General features: G+C 47.3%; 1 protein-coding gene across 4 annotated transcripts in view; it reads right to left on the bottom strand.

Annotated features, from left to right (window-relative positions):
- EFCAB6 (EF-hand calcium binding domain 6) overlaps positions 1–19,627 on the bottom strand; it is a 328,394-nt gene that overhangs the window by 38,521 nt on the left and 270,246 nt on the right. For all 4 annotated transcript variants that reach the window (XM_011934784.1, XM_011934785.1, XM_011934783.1 and 1 more), the window contains 2 exons: positions 16,821–17,016; positions 13,841–14,032 (listed from right to left, as the gene is read on the bottom strand). In XM_011934784.1, coding sequence (XP_011790174.1) covers positions 13,841–14,032; positions 16,821–17,016 — 388 coding nt within the window. The remainder of the gene's footprint in view (positions 1–13,840; positions 14,033–16,820; positions 17,017–19,627) is intronic.

Below are 19,627 nucleotides of genomic sequence, written 5' to 3'. Positions count from 1 at the left end.
CACCATGTCTCCCTCCTGCCCTCATGTCCTCGGGCCCATCTCTTTGCCTTTCTGGGTCTCGGTTTCCTCTTGTGAGTTGGTTGGGGGCGGGAGGGAGGCAGCCCAGGTCAGGGGGGGAGGGCAGCAGCCCAGTGGGGCGTGGCCTGCTCTCTCTCTCACAGTCCTTGGCTCTGCTCTGGGACTCTCCAGGTAGGCACAGCACGGCCCCTGCGGCTATCTGGGAAGAGCCCTTCAGGGAGGCACAGTGCTGGGATTTCCAGCCCGGGTCCTGGCCTCCTGCACCAGGGCCAGACCTGCCCTCATTCAGCGCCTCACGGGGTATGCTCCTGAGCAGGAGGCAGCACCAGTAACCCAGGCGCCACCTGCCAGGGCAGAAGGAATGCGGCCAGTGCCAGCCTAGGCTGGAGGAGAGGGGCTTGGGCCTGAAGAGTGGGGACAGCCCATCATAAACCCAGGGCTCAGGCTGCCCCTATCTTGTGACCTCGGGTAAGATGCACCCCTAAACTGGCCTCCCTGTCCTCACTGGGGTAAAGTGGAAATAAAAACAGCCACCTCTTTGGAAAGTTCAAGAGTGGAGGACTGCTTGAGCTCAGCAGCTTGAGACCAGGCTGGGCAACATGACAAAACCATATCTCCGCAAAAAATACAAAAATTAGCTGGGCATGGCAGGCACCTGTGGTCTTAGCTACTTGGGAGGCTGAGGGGGGAGGATCACTTGAGCTTGGGAGACTGACGCCATGGTGAGGCCTGATCTTGCCACTGCATTCCAGCCTTGATGATAGAGCAAGACCCTGTCTCAAAGTAAAACCAAAACCAAAACCAAAACCAAACCAGTCACCTCAAGGGCAGGCCTGGGATTTCACCAACACAAACCCTCAAAGTGTGTGGCCCAGAGCCTGCCACGCTGCTGCTGCTGCTGCTGGTGCTGGTAATTACAGATATTTCTGCAGGAGTTGGGAACTCAGACAGACGTGGGTCGAGCCCTCTTCTTGGCTAACACCAGGCTGTCATGGATGATCAGAGGATGGCGCATCCTGGTGCCCATTACTGCCTGCAGCTCAAACCACCCAGCCAAGGAGTTGGAGGCACTTGGAAGGCAGAAGCCAGGTCTGAGACTTGGTCACAGGAACCCAGGCACACAGTGGCCATGCCACAGAACTGTGTCTCTTGACCGGCTGCCATGAGCTCTGGGCAGCAGGGCTGTGGGGGTCGAATCACAGGCTCGAATTGAGCCGAGGGCCCAGTGCCACCGTCCTCTAGCTGCAACTCACTAAGGCAATTGCTTCACCTCTCTGGGCTTCCGTCCTCCGTCTGAGAAATGGGAATAACCACAACAGTTAGAGAGAACTACCCTGCCAGAGTCACTCCAGGAAAAGACAGACATCTTCCAGGACATCCCCCATGCACTTCAGGAAGGAGCTGCTGACCAGGCGTAGCAGCTCACGCCTGTAATCCTAGCACTTTGGGAGGCCAAGATGGGTGGATCACTTGAGGTCAGGAGTTCAAGACCAGCCTGTCCAACATGGCAAAACCCCGTCTCTACTAAAAATACAAAAATCAGCAGGATGTGCTGGCCCACACCTGTAATCTCAGCTACTTGGCAGGCTGAGGCATGAGAATCGTTTCAACCTGGGAGGTGGAGTTTGCAGTGAGCCGAGACTGTGCCACTGCACTCCAACTCCAGCCTGGGTGACAGAGCAAAACTGTCTCAAAAAAAAAAAAAAAAAAAGTGCTGATCTCCCTGGTGTCTGAGACAAAGGCAAATTAACTTTTGTCCTGCAAGGAACTCACCTGTGTGGCAGGGACAGCTCTTAAGGGAGAGGGAGAGGTTTCCTTACTCAACCCAAGCCAGGGGCAGGAGCCAGCCCCGAGGTGACAGTTAAGCCCAGTGCAAGAACCGGCTAGAGAGGAGAGGACAGGCTCCCTAAGGGTCAAGTGAACCTGAAATGTTGTTAGTTCACGTTTGGTTTTATTGTCCTCCTGTTTCAGCAGCTGTATGAGGTGGCCCCAGTAAAGAGCCCTCTAATATTCTGTCAGTATGTCCAGCCTTGTTCTAGGCCGGCTTTAAAATCAGTTTTCTACCAACCTTCTACCATAGAATGACTTCTATGGACGACTGGGAAGAGAGAACTTGATAGAAGGGGGTGGTAGACTTGTCAAATAAAGCCGCAGAGCTGGAGAGGCAGTGGTGCACATGCGTCTGCTTTCTTGGGGTCTGTCGTCTCCACGGCCCCCCTGCTTCTGTTCACCCTGTGCACGTGCCCTTTGCGGAGGGCTTTGTGGCGGCTCCCACTACAGAAGCTGAGAGTATTTCCCCACCCCTTGGCTTTGGATTCCACCATATGTCATGCTTTGGCCAGTGGAATGTGGGTAATTACAACGTGACGGAAGGATGAAGGAGCATTTGCATAACTGGGCAAGCCCTCCTGCACCCATGCCGTTGCCTTAGAAGACAGGCTGTGGCCATCACACAGGACCAAGGAGGAGGATGAGAGAGATGAAGGGCAGAGTCATCCCAGCCAAGACGGCAGAGCTTAGTCCAGCCTGGATCAGCCCCTACAGTTGTGAAAACTGAATGGGTGTTATTGTGTTGGGGCGCTGAGGGTTTATGGTTGCTTGTTACGTAGTGATAGCTGACTGCTGCAGTTCTGAGTTTCTAATGAGTAAGAAGTAACAAGGGATGAGCTCAGAATACAGAGAGGACAAATAAGCTGTTGAGCGCAGATGGCTTTTTAGTCATCAGCGTTCCATGAAATGGACGTATTGCAAAGGGGCTTTGTGGCCCTCAGTGGGTATCCAAGATGGTGGTCACCCACCCGAGAGCAACAGGTTGTGACAAAATGGTTAGCAAGGTCCATCTGGCTGCTAGACTAGAAATATATCTGCATATTAATGTAATTATGAAGGTTATGATTAGCTCATCTGACTGTATGATTCACACACTAAGTTTTGTTCTGAATACTTGCAGAGACATTTATATAGTTTTTTTTCTATGATTCCTTACAGGAGAAAAAAAATAGTCCTGGAACTTCACACAGAATAAGAACTCAGCAGGTAGCAAAAACTCCTAATTAGAAACACTCAGTAAAGAATTCCTCACTTCCTTTTAAAGAATGGTGTAATTACTTTTAAGAATTGAAAAATTGCTTCATTTGATCAAATATTTTGATTAGCAAAGAAATTAATTGTACTGTATCTTCATTTGTATTTACAGTGAATAAATGAATGCTAAAAATAACAACAGCAGGAAAACTGCCTGTCAAAAAAAAAAAAAAAAAGATAAAACATTAAAAAATCCAGATGAAAATAAAGTGGAAGCTCTGAGGAAGCTGCCTGCTACAGACCTCGCTGCCGCATCAAGAAACTGACGCTGGCCTCCGAAGGGCTCCGCACATGCCTGAGGGGAGCCTCTGGTGCGTCAGGAGGTCGGGCCCAGGTGACTGCCCGATGGGAGTAGATACTCCAGCACAGTGTTTGCACAAGTGAGAAAGTTTCATCAGAATTCCAGGCACAGTTCCAGACTTTCTGGTGGCATAACTGCTGGCCAGGCCTGGGATCTCTTACCACACCAGGATTCCTTCTGGGCAATGAACAACAGCTAATCCCAAGATTCCAGAACTTCCTTTGCAAAGGCCATCAGTCAAGTCAAGCTTCAAGTGAATTCAACCAGTGCTTACTGAAAACTGACCCCATAGTACCAGTGGCCTTCCTTCCTGTGTCTCCTTTACCCAGGCACTGAGCTGGGCAACATGGAATCTTCTCTGGTCCCCACATCACCCTGAGAGGCAGCCATGGCTCTCCCTGCTGTGTAGATAAAGTAAGTGGGGCTCGGATCCAAGCTCCTGCCAGCCGATGCTGGAGATGGAGATTGACTCCAAAGCCACGTTCCTCTGATTTCAGCACAAGTCCAACCACCTACCACATGTGCAAGAACGCAGAAGCCTCCTGAAAATCCGAACTCAGCAACACTGACCAAGGCTCATGACATGCCAGGCACACTCCCAGGCAGGAGTGACAGAGCAGTGAACCAAAACCCCTACCCCTGGAGAAGCTGATGTTTTGAGACACCCACCCAGGGAGGCAAGCAAGGGTGGAGTGGACCACCCTGTTAGCTCGGCCCCTTGGCTCTCCTCACAGAATCCTTTGCCATGGGCCTCCCCCACTGCCCTGCCCTGGCCATGCCCAAAGTGTGGTGCCCTCCCAACCCCTGGGCTCTGCAAGCACCAACTCTCCTCCCAGGAAGCCCCATCTCCTGGGATCCACCTGGGCTGGCTCCTCAACTCAAGCTTCTAGACTCGGTGCAAGCTCATCAGAAAGCCGTTTCTGCCCATCCTTCCCCCACTCACAGAGTTAGATCCTCCTCCTCCTTGTCATCCTCCTTGTCCTCCCGCTCCTCCTCCCAGCTCTCTGTGCTTACCTCAGTCATACAGCTTGACGTTCACAAAGGATCTATACTGAGGTCTTTGCAAACACCAATTCACAAATCCTCCAGTTGCATCGAATTGCCATACAATGCAAAGAAATAAAAGGGAAACATTTAAGCTGCCCTTCGACCCTTTAATGATTCAATAAATTCATGGGTGAAGTCATTTATAAAAACTATTAAAATAAATTATTCCACCCAAATAAATTCTATGCCACCTAATCACATCATTACTGAACATTAAACATGCACTCACTGGAATAGGATAGAATACAAAAATAATAAGGAATGTAAATGTTTGGTGTTTGCTGTGTTAGGTACCAGGCAAAGCTCTTTCTGCATTCACTTGCTTAATCTGAACAATGAGCCTAGGAGGCACACACCAGACAGTTCTCATTGCTCAGGAAGGGAGCAGGGAGCATGGACCTTGGAACTGGCTGGCATTTGAATCCCAGCACTAGCATTTCTAACGGTGTGACTGGGAACAAATGCTTCTACCTCTCTGTTTCCTCCTCTGGTACCCCGGAGTACCAGTGGCCTTCCTTCCTGCGTCTCCTTTACCCAGGCACTGAGCTGGGCAACAGAGAATCTTCCCTGGTCCTCACATCACCCTGTGAGGCAGCCAGGGCTCTCCCTGCTGTGTAGACAAAGTAAGTGGGGCTCGGTTCTGAGCTCCTGCCAGCCAGTGCTGGAGATGGAGATTGTTTGACTCCAAAGCCACGCTCCTCCGATTTTAGCACAAGTTCAATCACCTACCACATGTGCAAGAACACAGAAGCCTCTGAAAATCCGAACTCAGCAACACTGATGAGGGCTCATGACATGCCAGGCACACTCCCAGGCAGGAGTGACAGAGCAGTGAACCAAAAGCCCTACCCCTGGAGAAGCTGATGTTTTGAGATGTCCAACCAGTTTCCTCCTCTGCAAATGAGGCTCCTTGTCCCCGCCACAAGCCTGAACCCCAGGACCTGGCCCAGAGCCAGGCACACATTCTCATTCTCACTTGCTGAGTGTGGAGTATTGAGATTCGTCCAGTCCAGGGCAGCATCCTGAGCCAGAACATAAGCAGCCACACTACAAGTTACCTTCCTGGGAGTCTGATGATAGTTAAGATGCTGGTAACATCTGTATTTTGGATTTTCTCTGCAAGACTTACTTGGGACAATACATTCCTGGATTGGTGTCTGGCTTCCTGATAGGATCATGACCTCATAGAATCACTGGTGCCACTCAACTCTGATGCTTACTTAATTTATCTACAAATGGTTGTCATGGCTCTGTAGGGACCAAATGAATGGGGAGCCTGCCTGGGCTGGTTGCACCATTGTCCATTTCGTTTGAACATCCAGAGGGCTTCCCATGGAGGCTAGGAATCAAGAAGAATCCTGATCCGGATTCAGGGGAATGAGGCAGGAGTGCTCTGAGGATGCTGGAGCGAGTGATTAATACAAGGCAGGTGCTGGAGGTGAGCAGGGCCCCCCGCACCATGCATTTCCGTGGGGCCTGGCTGAGGTCCTGCCACGGGGTGTGCTGCGTAGGGCTGGGGCACAAGGGAGAATGAGACCTCATCCCTGCCCTTGGGGACATGGGACTCCAGGTTTGAGAAAATTCAACCACACAAATTAAAACGACTACCAGAAATTCTGTCTGATATGCTTCTTCCAACCTCACCAACAGGTTCATGATAGCCTTGTCTTCTGCCTGACACAGCTGTGTTTGAAAGGGGGCCTCTCTGTTGGGGAAGGGGGCCCATGTGACCACCCTTCATGAGGCCCAGGTGGGGAAAGCCTGGTGTGGTCCCCTCACATTCCTGCAAGAGGCACCAGAAACCGTGGCTGTCACCCTTTGGCGGCCGGCCCTGTGCTACTTCCAGCAGAGCTTGCCTGGCAGGTTCCGAGTTCCTACCCTGTCCATGCCACCGGGAACTGGGGTTGGAGGGGGACTCACACTCCTTCCTAAAGGGAGGCTTCAGAGCCAGGCCGGACCCAGGACACATGCGTGGAGGAGTTGCAGTGTTGCCACAGCCAATCAGGACTTGGGAGAAAGTTTGAACAGCAAAAGAATAACTCTGTAGCATGCTCAGTGAGAGCGAATCTTAGCAGCCTGTGCAACCTCACTGCCGACCTTCTGTGATGATGTGACTTTCATTCTGTTGCTTTTATCACTATAGCTGGCTTTAAGGAGGCGATCCATATTAGTGCAGATACTGGGGCAGTGCTAGGACCTGTGTAGACACAGATGCTCTAGAGGAAGCAGACACCACCCATGCCAAGGACCCTGGGCTTCCCTCAGGAGGGCAGCCAGCTCACCAAGTTCAAAGGCTGAGGAGAAGTGGATGCATCAGGTCTGCCTGGTTCCTGCTGGATCACCACGTGATGATGCCTGTAGGCCCTGCTGGGTGGCCTGGAATAATACTCCTTCTGCCTCAGTGTGGCACAGGGGGCCCAGCAGCCCCTGCACCCTGGCCTGTCACCAAGGCCCTCCCAAAAGTCGTTACCCCTCACGACTTGCCACAGTGCCACCCACCTACAGGACGGCAGGTAGTGAATTTTGCAGTGGCAAGTAGAGAGTGAGTGAAATTCAAGGGAAATAGTTAAAATCGCTGAAATTCCATCAGAAGACTTAGCTTTTCTTGCCATCAAGAGCAAGGGTAAATAACAGTAATGCTAATATCTTAATAATTCACTTAATTTATTTACAATTATCTTAGAGCCCTTTCCTGAAAAGGAAACTTCCCCATTCTTTATCATATTCATTAAAAATACATGGACATTGGGCCGGGTGCGGTGGCTCAAGCCTGTAATCCCAGCACTTTGGGAGGCCGAGATGGGCGGATCACGAGGTCAGAAGATCGAGACCATCCTGGCTAACATGGTGAAACCCTGTCTCTACTAAAAAATACAAAAAACTAGCCGGGCGAGGTGGCGGGCGCCTGTAGTCCCAGCTACTTGGGAGGCTGAGGCAGGAGAATGGCGTAAACCCGGGAGGCGGAGCTTGCAGTGAGCTGAGATCCGGCCACTGCACTCCAGCCTGGGCGACAGAGTGAGACTCCGTCTCAAAAAACAAACAAACAAAAAAATACACGGACACCATTATATTTACAATAAAAAGCAAAATAAACTGAAGTAACACTGTTGGCAGTGAATATAAATATGATGTTCATAAAAGATTACAAACATTTTGATGTACTTTACCATAAGTCCCTGTGGTTGAAAACTACATTCTTCAATTCTCTATTGGAACAAAAACCATCTTCAAGTTATTTAACATATAACTGAATGACTTTTGAGATCATATATTTCCACACAAAGTGAGGAAAGATTTCATTGGCTCTCTGCTTGCTAGAATGTGACAAAATAATTACTCTGTATTGAATAAGGGTGTGTTTTGTTAAAAAAATTCCATTATTTCCATGGTAATAAAGTAGAAAGATTTTATATGGGTTTCTACTATGTCTTTTAAAATTCTATTTCTGCACTGAGCGTTATTTTTATACTCACTGAAGAAACTGAAATTGCACTTTAAGATTTAAGGGAAATGTTAAACGGGAACGATTTTCTAAAAACAAGGTGATACTCTACACTTTGCACATGGCACTTTGAATGTAAAATGTTTTTCTAGAAGTGAAGACGGGGTATTTGCTGGGAAGAGAAATCCAGATGCTGTTTTTCCAGTTTGTGGGAATCTCATGAGAAGGTGTGTGTGTTGCCGTTTAGGTCTTCTCTCTCTCTCTCTCTCTTGTTTTTTTTTTTCCTGTTCTGCTTTTTCACCAACCCACTGGGTAGCATTTTTTGCTTCGATGCCTTGTTCCTCTTTTATGTCATCTAGGCCAGCGCTTCTCATCTTGAAAGGGGGTGTGATGGCTTCCAGGCGCATGGGACCAACTCCTTGCTTCCGTCTGAAAAGACATACGTTGCCTTCCCTTCCCAGAAGCTTGCAGGCCTCTGTGCCTCCTGGGCTGGTTCTCAAGCCCAGGACGGTGCCGGGAGGATGACTCCCAGGCCTGCTGCACAGCAAGACTCCTGGGCTCCCCCACCATGGAGCCCTGGGGTGGGCTGGTCTGCACAGCAGCAGCCTGGAACCCGCACTTTAAGAAGCACTGTCTGATTTGAGTGGTGCTTAACGAAGCAGTGTAAGGAAGGAGCAAGGATGGGGGAGGACCCATGGTCAAGCCACACAGCAGGGGCAGGAAGCCCGCAGCCCTTGCTGTGAGAAGAGCGCAGATCATTTTCACGTGCTGCTGTGACAGGCAGAGGAGGCATAAGAACAATAGGAGTTTTGGAAGACAGATTTGATGGCATATCCAATAGAAGAAATGGATTATGAGTAGGTGTAAAATTGTCATCTTTACTCTCTGTGTACTTTCAGTCTACGCAAGGTCTTAGGCAATGTCTTAACTACAATTCCAGTTTTTCTCTCTCCGAGAATGGATTGCTTTGGCTAGGGATTACTCACGGTGAACTTGCTTTGCGGGGAGAGTTGCCGACTGTCTTAATTACATTTTGGTAATCTCCTTTTAATTACTTACCTCCTGTGCATCCCCCAGAGGAAAAGGATGGGTGGTATCATATTTAATGAGCTTAAGGATGATGCATTAACTACTCCTATTATTTGTTACTTCTTTTCCCTTCTATTAGAAAAACACAGCAACCCGGGGTTAAACTGGAGAAGTTCATGATGAATGCAGTCTGGGGTTCTTCCCCAGTTGCCTTCCCCTGCAGCCGCCCTGGAGGAGGCTGGCCAGCTCCCTCACTCAGGAGTCCTCAGCCATTCTTCTTTATTCAGACAAAGGGACCTAAACTCTGCAAGCAAAGCTGCAGGACCCAGGTGGTCTGTCTCTGCCACCATCTCCTGCTCCCTGCGACTAAACAGGACAAAAGAAAACTCACACCTACTCTGTCATTCACTACGAACAGAACTGCTTGCTCTGTGGTCACCCCCCTCCTCCTGCCACGTCATGTTCCTTGCAGTTTTGTGCTGCCCTTCCAGCCCAGAAATAGTTTGCTCAAGGATTTACTCATCCTCCTGGTAAATGCACGCTTTTCCGATTTGTCTGAGCTCAGATGTTAGCTTCTTGGCCAGGTGCACCGTCCTAGGCCAATTTAGGGGGTTGATCCCATTGAATTCCCAGAAAACAGATCACACACTGACGGGACAGGGCAGGAGGTGGCCGGTGCAGGCACGCATGCCGCAGGGACAGTGCCACCTCTGCATCCATGGTTCCCAGCCCACCGTGATCAATCCCTGTCTCCATGCACATTTCTCCTCTTCACTCTTGCTGCAATTTTCTCATTAGGATGTTGAGCAGGTGCTTCTGGAGGTGAAAGCGACTCTTTGCCAAGAGAACTGGGCAGAACTAACTAATGTTGGGGGAGGCAAGCTGACAGTCCATAAAGCTTTAGGAATGTTCTCTCCTTGGTCCGGCAATTCCAGGATCAGCAGAGGCTCCTTGCGACTTGTGCATGAGGACACTCAGGCCATGCTGAGGGGGGGACAGCAGACGTGGAGCTTAAAGCCCGGTCTTCTCCACTTGCAGGTCCTTTAGAGGTATTTTGTTATAGCTCCTGAGTAGCCTAAGACAGTCCCCATGTCACTCAGAGTCAAAGCCAAAGTCTTTACGAGGACCCCAAGCCTACGGCCGCCTGGCTCCTTCGCTCCCTGGCCCCATCTCCTTAGACCTCTCCTTCATCTGCCCCCAAACCAGTTGGCCCCTTCCTGCGGGTGCCATCGCACTAGCGGTGCCGGCCAGTCCCTCGCCCGATGTCACTGCTCACTCCCTCCCCTCCTCGTTCCTCGGATGTCACCCCTCGTCAGGCCCTCCCTTCTGCTCTGCTCCATTTTTCTCCCAGCTGCTGCTGGAACCTGACATGTGACTGAGTCACTCACTCCTGCTCTGTCTCCCTCACTAGAATGGGGGCTTCTGGAGGCAGGGACTGCATCTGTTTAGTTTGCTGCTAAACCTGGCACCCAGCTCAGTGCCTGGTACACACTGGCCATAGGAAACACATGTCATGAGGGAGAGAATGAACCTACGCGATGGAATGGCGCGTGCTAGATGGAATCCATGCTTTAGAGGAAAATGAAGACCCCAGAGAATGCCAGTGCTACCACAGGAGGCGAAAAGGCAGGAGAGAACAGGCCAGGGGACCCTGGAAGAGAGGCCAGCAGAGCTGGAAGAGGAGAGCCGGATCCCTCATCTGTCACATCAGCACATCGGTGAATAATGCCTGAGACTGATCATTTAGGAAATGGCAGCGTAAGAATATTACTGAGAGACAGGAACATATGCAGCTGAAGAAACAGCAAAAAACCAAAATGAAAATAAAAGTGATTGCTCTTGGGGAGCAGGACTGGAAGTTAAATGGGTAAGTCAAGTGATCTCTGTTTTTAAGTGTTTTGCAACAATTCAATTTTATTTCTATATGGGCATATGTTACTTTGATACAAATGAAAAATGTTTGTTAAAAAAAAGACTTGCAAGAGTTCAGAACACAACCCCCAAACTCAGCAGCATACGTGGTCTGTCCTCAACCCTACTCCTAAAGGACATTTGTATACTAAAAAGGGGCCAAGTGCGGTGGCTCACGCCTGTAATCCCAGCACTTTGGGAGGCCGAGGCTGGTGGATCACCTGAGGTCAGGAGTTCAAGACCAGCCTGACCAACATGGAGAAACTCCATCTCTACTGAAAATACAAAAATTAGCCAGGCATGGCGGTGCATGCCTGAAATCCCAGCTACACGGGTGGCTGAGGCAGAAGAATCGCTTGAACCCGGGAGGCGGAGGTTGTGGTAAGCCAAGATCGCGCCATTGCTCTCCAATCTGGGTAACAAGAGTGAGAGTCTGTCTCAAAAAAGAAAAAAAAGAAAAAGGGCTGGGAGCAAACATGCCAAAGTATTAACCCTAGTTGTCCCAAGGGGTGATTTTAATTATTTTCTTCAACTGTATCAGCATATTCCAAACAGTATATAATGGACATAAACAATTTCTATGAATGTTAGCTTAAATCATATGAAATTGTCAACATTCAACCATTTATGACTTTAAAAATGGTAATTTCATATAATCCAACCCGATAGAACAGAATTATTTAAAAAATATATAAAGGGCTGCTTTTAAGGTCAATAAAACGATTCCTACCCCTTGACTCCAGTTATTTTATTTCTTGGATCTTTCCTAAGGAACGAATCCAAAATGTGGATACAGATTTACATACAAAGTGTTCACTGTAAATAACAGAGGCAAAAGCTGGAGGAAAACATCCTAAATGCTTAAAAATAAGGGAGTGGGTGGAATGTGATATAGACCTTTTAGCTGATGTTTGGGAAACCTTTAAGTGACATGGTACAATTTAACATTAAGTGAAAAAAAGCAGGATACATGAATATATATATATACGCTGTCATCTCCACTCTGTTAAAAAATGCATTAGAAATAGGAAAAAAGAAAAAAAGATCTGTAAGGCAGGATGGTGCTTAGAAAGAACACCAGCTCTGAAGGCAAACTCTCTGGCTTGCCATTCCTTGCTGAGCTCAGGTGGCTATTTGACTTCTGGGAGCCTGTCTACTCCGCCTTCCCCAATGGGCAAGACAGTGAGATGAGAAAGTGCATGTGAAGGGCCCAGAGCTTAGTAGGTGCCCACTAAACGGTGGCCAAGGTTGTTCTTGTCATCATCCCCATCATCGTGGGGTCTAGATTACTGCTATCCTTTTTTACATATATTTTTTGCATTGTCCCCGATGTCTCTCGTGAATACGTATTCCTTTTAAAATGACAAAACACACACACACACACACACACATAATCATAAAAATAGCGAGGGTCACTATAAAACAAGAGCAAAGACAAGCCACAGACCAGCGGAAGGTATTTGCAACCCACATGCCAACCAAGGGCCGAAAGCCTTTCAGGTCATTTGTAGACAACGAGACCTGAATAGCTGACAACCCATGGAAGTGTTTGACCTTACTAATGATCAGATGGCAGAAGTTAAAACATTTAACAAAACCAAGGGACAGCAGGGATGTGCAGTGTCAGGAACTCTCCTGTACCACGGGTGGGGCTGTACACTGGCACAATCACTTAGAAGAACGCTGGCTGTTTCTGGGAAGTTGAATGTGGACCCACCCTCCCATCAGCAATTCCAGGCAGAGAAGCTCCAGTGTGTGCACACAAGGAGACAGGCACGGAAGGGGGACTGGTGCTTTGCTTGTAATGAAGGAAACTGAGAACAAGCTGCACGTTCGTTAACAGGAGGGTGACGACCGAATGGCACAATCATATATTCAGTTAATAGACTGGATTTTTGTTGTTGTTTTTTGTTTTTTTGTTTTGAGACAGAGTCTTGCTCTGTTGCCCAGGCTGGAGTGCAGTGGTGCAATCTTGGCTCACTGCAACCTCCGTCTCCTGGGTTCAAGTGATTCTCCAGCCTCTGCCTCCTGAGTAGCTGGGATTACAGGTACCCACCACCACACCCAGCTACTTTTTTTTTTTTTTTTTTGTATTTTCAGTAGAGACAGGGTTTCACCATGTGGGCCAGGCTGGTTTCAAACTCCTGACCTCAGGTGATCTGCCCACCTTGGCCTCCCAAAGTGCTGGGATTACAGGCGTGAGCCACCGACTTTTTATAGCAGCTTAAGTGCATCAACTAAAGCCAGTATATTAACATGGATAAATCTTAAATACATTACTATAAGCAAGAAAAAATAAGTGCAGATACAACATTCAATATCCTATCACTTACATAAAGCTAAAAATATGCAACACAATAGTGTATTTTGTTCAGAAACATCCATCTAAATGGCAAAGATGAAAAAAAAAATCACAAAAACCACAGTGTTTAGGAACCTGGAGTCAGGCTTACAAATCAGTTCCACCACTCACCAGCTGGGTGACTGTGGATAATACTTCATGTCTCTGTGCGAAGGCCTCGTCTCTCAACTGGGGATATTAATAGCTTGTATCTCACAGTGACCTCAACATGATTATACATGTTAATATATATACAAAGGACTAGAAATAGTGGCAGGTACACAGAAGACATGCTATAGTGTTTGCTGCTATTATTAACCTCAAACCTGAAAAATGTTCATGCTCTTTGCTTTAGTAATCTCATTCCCAGACCATCTTCTGGGATCTAAGACTCCTTAGAACTCTAAAGCAACTAGAGAAAACAAGCTCCCAAACTTCTTTGAAAAATAAAATAAAATAAAATAAAATAAAATTTCCAACAAAGTAAAGGATGCATATTCACCTTCTAATAGTCTGTAGAATTTATACCAGTGTTTCATTTAGAATGAGCTAATTACATGAGGTGATTGCCAATTTATCTAATATGCTTCTAATCAATTATCTATTTTGTAAAAACTAATTTTAGCTCATTTTCAAAGAGATGTTTATGTGCTGCAGACATTCTTACCTCCTCAATGAAACAGCTAAAGTTCTGGAGAAAATATTTCCAATTTATATAGGGGGTTAGATGAATTCTTAGTTTCCTCAAAAAATAATGATACTGATTGTCCGTTAGTTTGTAACAGAAATCCTTAAGAACTTGTCCAAATTCTGTAGCCTTTACAAATCCTGTATCCTCTTTATCCAATGCAGAAAATGCCTAAAAAGAAAGAAAAGAAAAAAAGATGGCAAATGCTACTGTCAAATGAATACTTCTAAAACACTTTCCTTAAGTACCGTTTCTGCTGAATGCAAATGAAGCCTAGTGTATAAAAGTACCTTGTAAATTCTAAATTACTAAATAAATGCACCATTATTGAAGGACTGAGACAAGTACGACATGAACGCAGTACGGGAGCTTATGAGTTCTAGAGGAAATTCGCCTTACTTGCTCCTATTTGGATGTGAGGAGGAAGGAGAATAAAGAGGAATCCTGGCCCGAAGCACCCATAACCGTCCTGATGGAAGCCTCACCCCTGCTCCCAGGATCCCTGTTTTACAGAACAGAGCAGAGAGTAACTTGCTCAAGCTCTCTTGGCCCTTACATTCTACTTCCTTTAAGTATTAATTAGTTGTAACAGGAGGCTCAGGAGAGACCTCACCGCATCGCATCAGGGCAGGGGTCTCAAGGCAGTAGTCCGACTGGGGGAGCAGCTGGGAGGAGGGATCAGGGGACCACCCTGACCTCACCACTGTCCTTCACAGCAAGGTTCGTGCACGGCTGCTGTCCTTTCCTGAGTCTCGGCCAGAGCCCGAGTGGCCTCGCATCATGAGAAGCTGCCCCAGGCCTGCGCTGGAGCAGAGGGGGCACGCATTGCAAATCCTACAGTAGAGGAGTTAAACTGAAAAAGTGCAAAAATGTGCTATAAAAAGAAAGCACATTTTTTTTCCATCTGTCGATATAAAATCATTCATTTTTATTGCGCCAGGAAATCTGCATCCAGGGGTAGATTAAAATCTTTTTTTAAAGGAAGAATTTAGAGGGCCTGCAAACCCCACACCCTTCTGATTAATTCTCATTCGGAGCTAATTAGGCACACCCCATTGGCCTAACAGGGTGATGGCATATGTGTAATCAAATTAACCTTAAAACGTCAGATAGCTTCACATTTTCATGTAGTCCGTGGTAACACGAGGTAGCTGTGTACAGTGGGAAGTCCCCTAGCCAGGAGCTGTTCTGGAAACCTGGGCTCTGCTGCCTACCATAAGTCCTGAACCTCTCTAAACTTTAGTTTCTTCACTGTAAAGATGGACTTAACTCAGAGGGCAGGTGTAAGTTTTCCTAAGTTTACTGGAAAATGCCCCCATCCAGGTACCTGGCCCTTGGGGATCTCAAATGTTAAGGAGAACGATCTTAAGAATGAACACAGCCAATTGTGCCACAGGGGCAGCGACAGCGGAGAGTGAAGAAGAGCCTCGCGTGTTGCTCAGCTGGCTGGGCCACCCCTCCTCACCCCTTCCCTCCCCACTAATCCCTCACACCGGGACTCCGGAGCCCACCTTGCTTCCCTACACCAAGGAAACTGGGATGTGATTTACAAAAAAAAAAAAAGCTTAAAATAGATCTCACGAGTGGAGAGTGAGTGATTCCCACCTCCAAGAGTCTGATACTCTAAAAGGGTCACTAGCCTCGATTTCTGCAAAAGTCAAGACACCAAGGTCGATCCTCAAAAGAAGTCATGGGCAGTAGACAGCACATCTCAAGTAAAGATCTTCAGGACTTTAATTCTTCAAACCACCTGGATTTGGAAAAGGGCTGTGACAAATCCATTTCCCCTTTCTTCTCATGTTCTGGGCTCTGCTCCGTAGTCCCTGTGTGACCCTGGGCAGGTTTATTCATGCTGAACCTCAGTTTCCCCTCCTATAGAGTGGAATCACAAGCCCCACCTTGCAAGGTTATGATCAAAGAGGAAAAGACTCATGAACTCTCATTAGGGCTTGTGGCCCCCAGCGCCCCGGGAAGCCCTCTAGAATGTGCGGAGCCAGGACTCTGATGTTAGAAGGGATGTTCACTGTGGGGACTGAGAGGTGTTGACTGGATCCTGCAGTCTGGGTTGCTGTGGCTGTTTGGACTCTGGGTGCCGGCTTCTCACAGGATGGTTCTGATGTGCTGCCTTGTTCATCTCCGATGCCTGCCCCCTGCAGACAGCAACTTCCCTTCTTGATGCTGACACATGGGGAAACTCACGTGGGAGCATCACCTCACCAGGAGGCTGGTTCCAAACACAATATCCAAGGACACCAGCATAGTCCACAGCATCATTACTCCACACACCAGCATCATTCCATACATGTAGGCATCATTCCCCACACGCAGGCATCATTCCTTACACGCAGGCATCACTCCATTCACACAGGCATCACTCCGTTCACGCAGGCATCACTCCCTACATGCAGTCATCATTCCCTACACGGAGGCATCATTCCACACACATAGGCCTCATTCTGTACATGCAGGCATCATTCCGCACACTGTCTAAAGCACCATGCAGATGGAAGCTGCAGAACGTCAGCCTACTCAGGTGACTCCCCTTGCTCCCGGAGGACTTCACAATGAAGTCTCTGTGCCACAACCTGGCCCAGTTCAACCTCTTCAAGGCCACCTTGAGTCCTTCATCTCTGTGGACCCAGTGCTTGGCTGCGCTGAGAGCTCCCAGGATGCGCTGAGCCCACTGTTGCCCAAGGGCCTCTATTTTCTCTTTTTTGCGCAGAGTCCCACGACCTCACCCCAGACTCAGCATTTCTAATGCTGAGCACTCCCAACTTGGAGAGCACATGCTGGGGTGGAAGAGTGGATACACATTTACTCACATAAAAGCTCTGCTCATGGTTAACTAGACACCCCAAGGAGAATGAACAGAGATGGGAGGGGTTTCAGGGTGGGGCTGAGAGGTGTTTTCATGAATCAGGATGAGTTTTCACAATAAAGCACTTTCAGCCTGTCATACCGTGGACAAAGCCAGCTGGGAGGACTCAACTACTTCCTGGATCTTCCTCACAACCTCCTGTGGATTCAGCGTTGCAAAATTGATTGGCATGCTCTCTTCCTTTTCCTTGGGCTGAGCTCCTGTTGACTTGCTGTTCTCCACTGCTCTCAGGAAGTCGAGGTAATTGATGGAATTATCATGCCGGCTGACTCCCCAGCTTGTCCCAAAAGGAAGAAAAGAACATATTCATTTTAAAAGCCACCCTACTGCTTATTCATTCAACAAACAGTTGCTGAGCACAGAGCAACGTGGGGAAAATGAATAATTTTAAGACACCATTCCCCACCCTGAAGGTGCAGACATGGTAGTTAGTTCTGCTCTCAGGCAGGCACACACATTCTGCAATACAAGGACTCAGGGTGATGACAGGTGACAGTGCAGTTCACTGACGGCCGGGGGCCACAGCTGCCCGGACTGAAGACCTGAGGCATGAAGGGATAGCAGGGTTGGTGGCTTTGCAGAAGACGAAGGGAGATGTCTGCTGAGAATCCGGCCCTATGATGCGGGCACATGAAAGTATGTTGGCAAGGATGTGACATTCGCAGAGTAGTATCATGGGAAGATAAATCTGACAGCGCCTCAAAGACAGTCTGGAAGTGAGACTGTGGGGTGGTGGCAGTGGTGGGAGAGTAGCAGTCTGGATGGGAGGCTCCTGGGGTCATGGAGGCCTTAACTAAGAAGGGCCTGGACTTAGAAATGGCAGTGGGATTTGAAAGAGAGGAAACATGTCAAAGACAGTGAAAAGAAGAAGAGGAAATGAGTAAGAAATATATTAAATTCTCTTTCAGGAGTGGTTGAAATGAAGTTGTCAAGCTGAAAGCAGTCAAACGGTATTTTGCAAAACCTATCTAGCTGAGGATTTTCTCAAATAAAAATTCCACCTGCATTGATGGCTCAGCAAGGACATCCCTGTGGAAACAGAGGCTCCTTCATCCCCTTGACTCTGACACAGAAGAAATTACCTAAGTTCTGGAAGACTAAATTGTGAGGTAAAATCCAAAAGTCTCAGGGAACATATAGTATATCTATTAAAGATGCAAAATAATTCAAAATAAAGTTTAATTGCATTCAAAGTTCACATTTCTACAACTTAAATTCCTGGGGAATTTCTGGCACTTAAACACCTAAACTTTCTCTCAGCAGGATTGGGCTCAAGTGTCAACGTAGAAGAGCTTGGAACGCTGGTAGGCTGGAGAGAGAAGTTTCCAGTGATTCAGATATCTGCTTCTAAAGAAGACGAGCCAAGAGCTGAGCTTTTCCAACCCACAGCTGCAGAGCCGCCTTGCAAAGGCCCTGCATCGGGTCGGCTTGCATGATGGTGACATCGAGGAAAAGGACAATCAACACTATTTCATCAGCGGGAGAAATTGCCAACGTGGTATTAAAATGTAGTAATAAAATCATATGCATATGCTAATCTCAGTAGTATTTAGAAAAGTCTATTTTGGATCTAGAAAAGAATAATCTACATATAATTACAAATAACAGAGATGTTTATCATCAAGAGGTCTTTGAGAAGAAACAAGCAACTGTGCAATGGATCCTTATTAAGGTTTCAACGCATAAAAAAGTTGATCACCCCCATTGAAAGGTGGGCTTCAGATATCCCACAGTCCTTTTGTTGTTGTTTATAAAAGTATCAAGCCTATGTTTTAACAAGAATCTCTTATAATCATTTAGTTAATTTATCTGCTATTTTTCCATGATTTATTCATTGAATGCATATGAATTCTTGTTCAGCTGGAAATAGATTCAGCGAGAGGAGATCCCGTTTACGGAAGAAAAAAACACATAGGCATTTGAGGATGAAATGGTCCTTCCTTTCTACACACACACACACACACACACACACACACATACACACACATACATACACACAGGCATTGGACTTCTCATAGTTCAAACACAATGGATCAATGTTTTCAAACTTTTAAGGGAACAATTTTCTTCTTAAGATTCTATGCTCAGACAATCCGGCAATGTGTACGAAGAAGAATTTAAAAAGTTTAGTTCAATAAGAACTCAGAAAATTTACTTCCTGTCCACCCTTTCTTATGAGATTACTTCAGGAAGTACTCCAGCAAAAGAAGAATGTAAATCAAGAAATAAAGAGATGTGAGATATAGGAGACAGGGGATCCAACCTAGAAAATAGTGGAGGCAGCACAGGATGCTCTTTGGATCACAGAACTAGAGCAGGAAAATGGTGGGGGGGGCAGGGGTAGGTTCTCAAATAGAGATGCCAGGGGGAAAAAACTCAAGAGAGGAGAAAGTGGAATAGAATGCTGGGGAAACCTGAAGGTCAAAAATAATGAACTTTATCTGAGCCCTGTTCTATAAAAAGTGATGGTTAAATAAATCACCCCAACCTTAATGTCCCTGGATAAGTCTACTGCAAAGAACTACCTTTTCCCCATATGACTTAGAAAAGATTCATAGACGCCCCAAGGCTTACCTCTGATAGCAAGGACATAGACCCTCCAAATTCCCAGTCTCAGTCTCATAAATTATTAGCTGAACTGTTTGTTCCCACTGACTAATCTGGACAAAATATCTGCTAACTGACCACAGTTTAGTTAAGCTACTCTCCTTTCTCCAGAACCTTGAACTTGGACCCACCTCAGCCTAAGCCAGCAACAGAATGTGGAATAGCCCCTCCCTAATAGCGCCTCAGGGACTCTGACCACAGGCAAGATGTTTCTTGCTCAGCTGTCTGGTCACACCATCTATTCATCTTACTCCCCACACTTGGTTCTTTCTATCCTTGTT

This window comes from Colobus angolensis, unplaced genomic scaffold (genome assembly GCF_000951035.1).
Source record: "Colobus angolensis palliatus isolate OR3802 unplaced genomic scaffold, Cang.pa_1.0 Scaffold138, whole genome shotgun sequence".
In the NCBI taxonomy this organism is placed as follows: domain Eukaryota; kingdom Metazoa; phylum Chordata; class Mammalia; order Primates; family Cercopithecidae; genus Colobus; species Colobus angolensis.
Note: the sequence above shows the minus strand (reverse complement) of the source record. Positions and strands in the feature narration are given on the sequence as shown.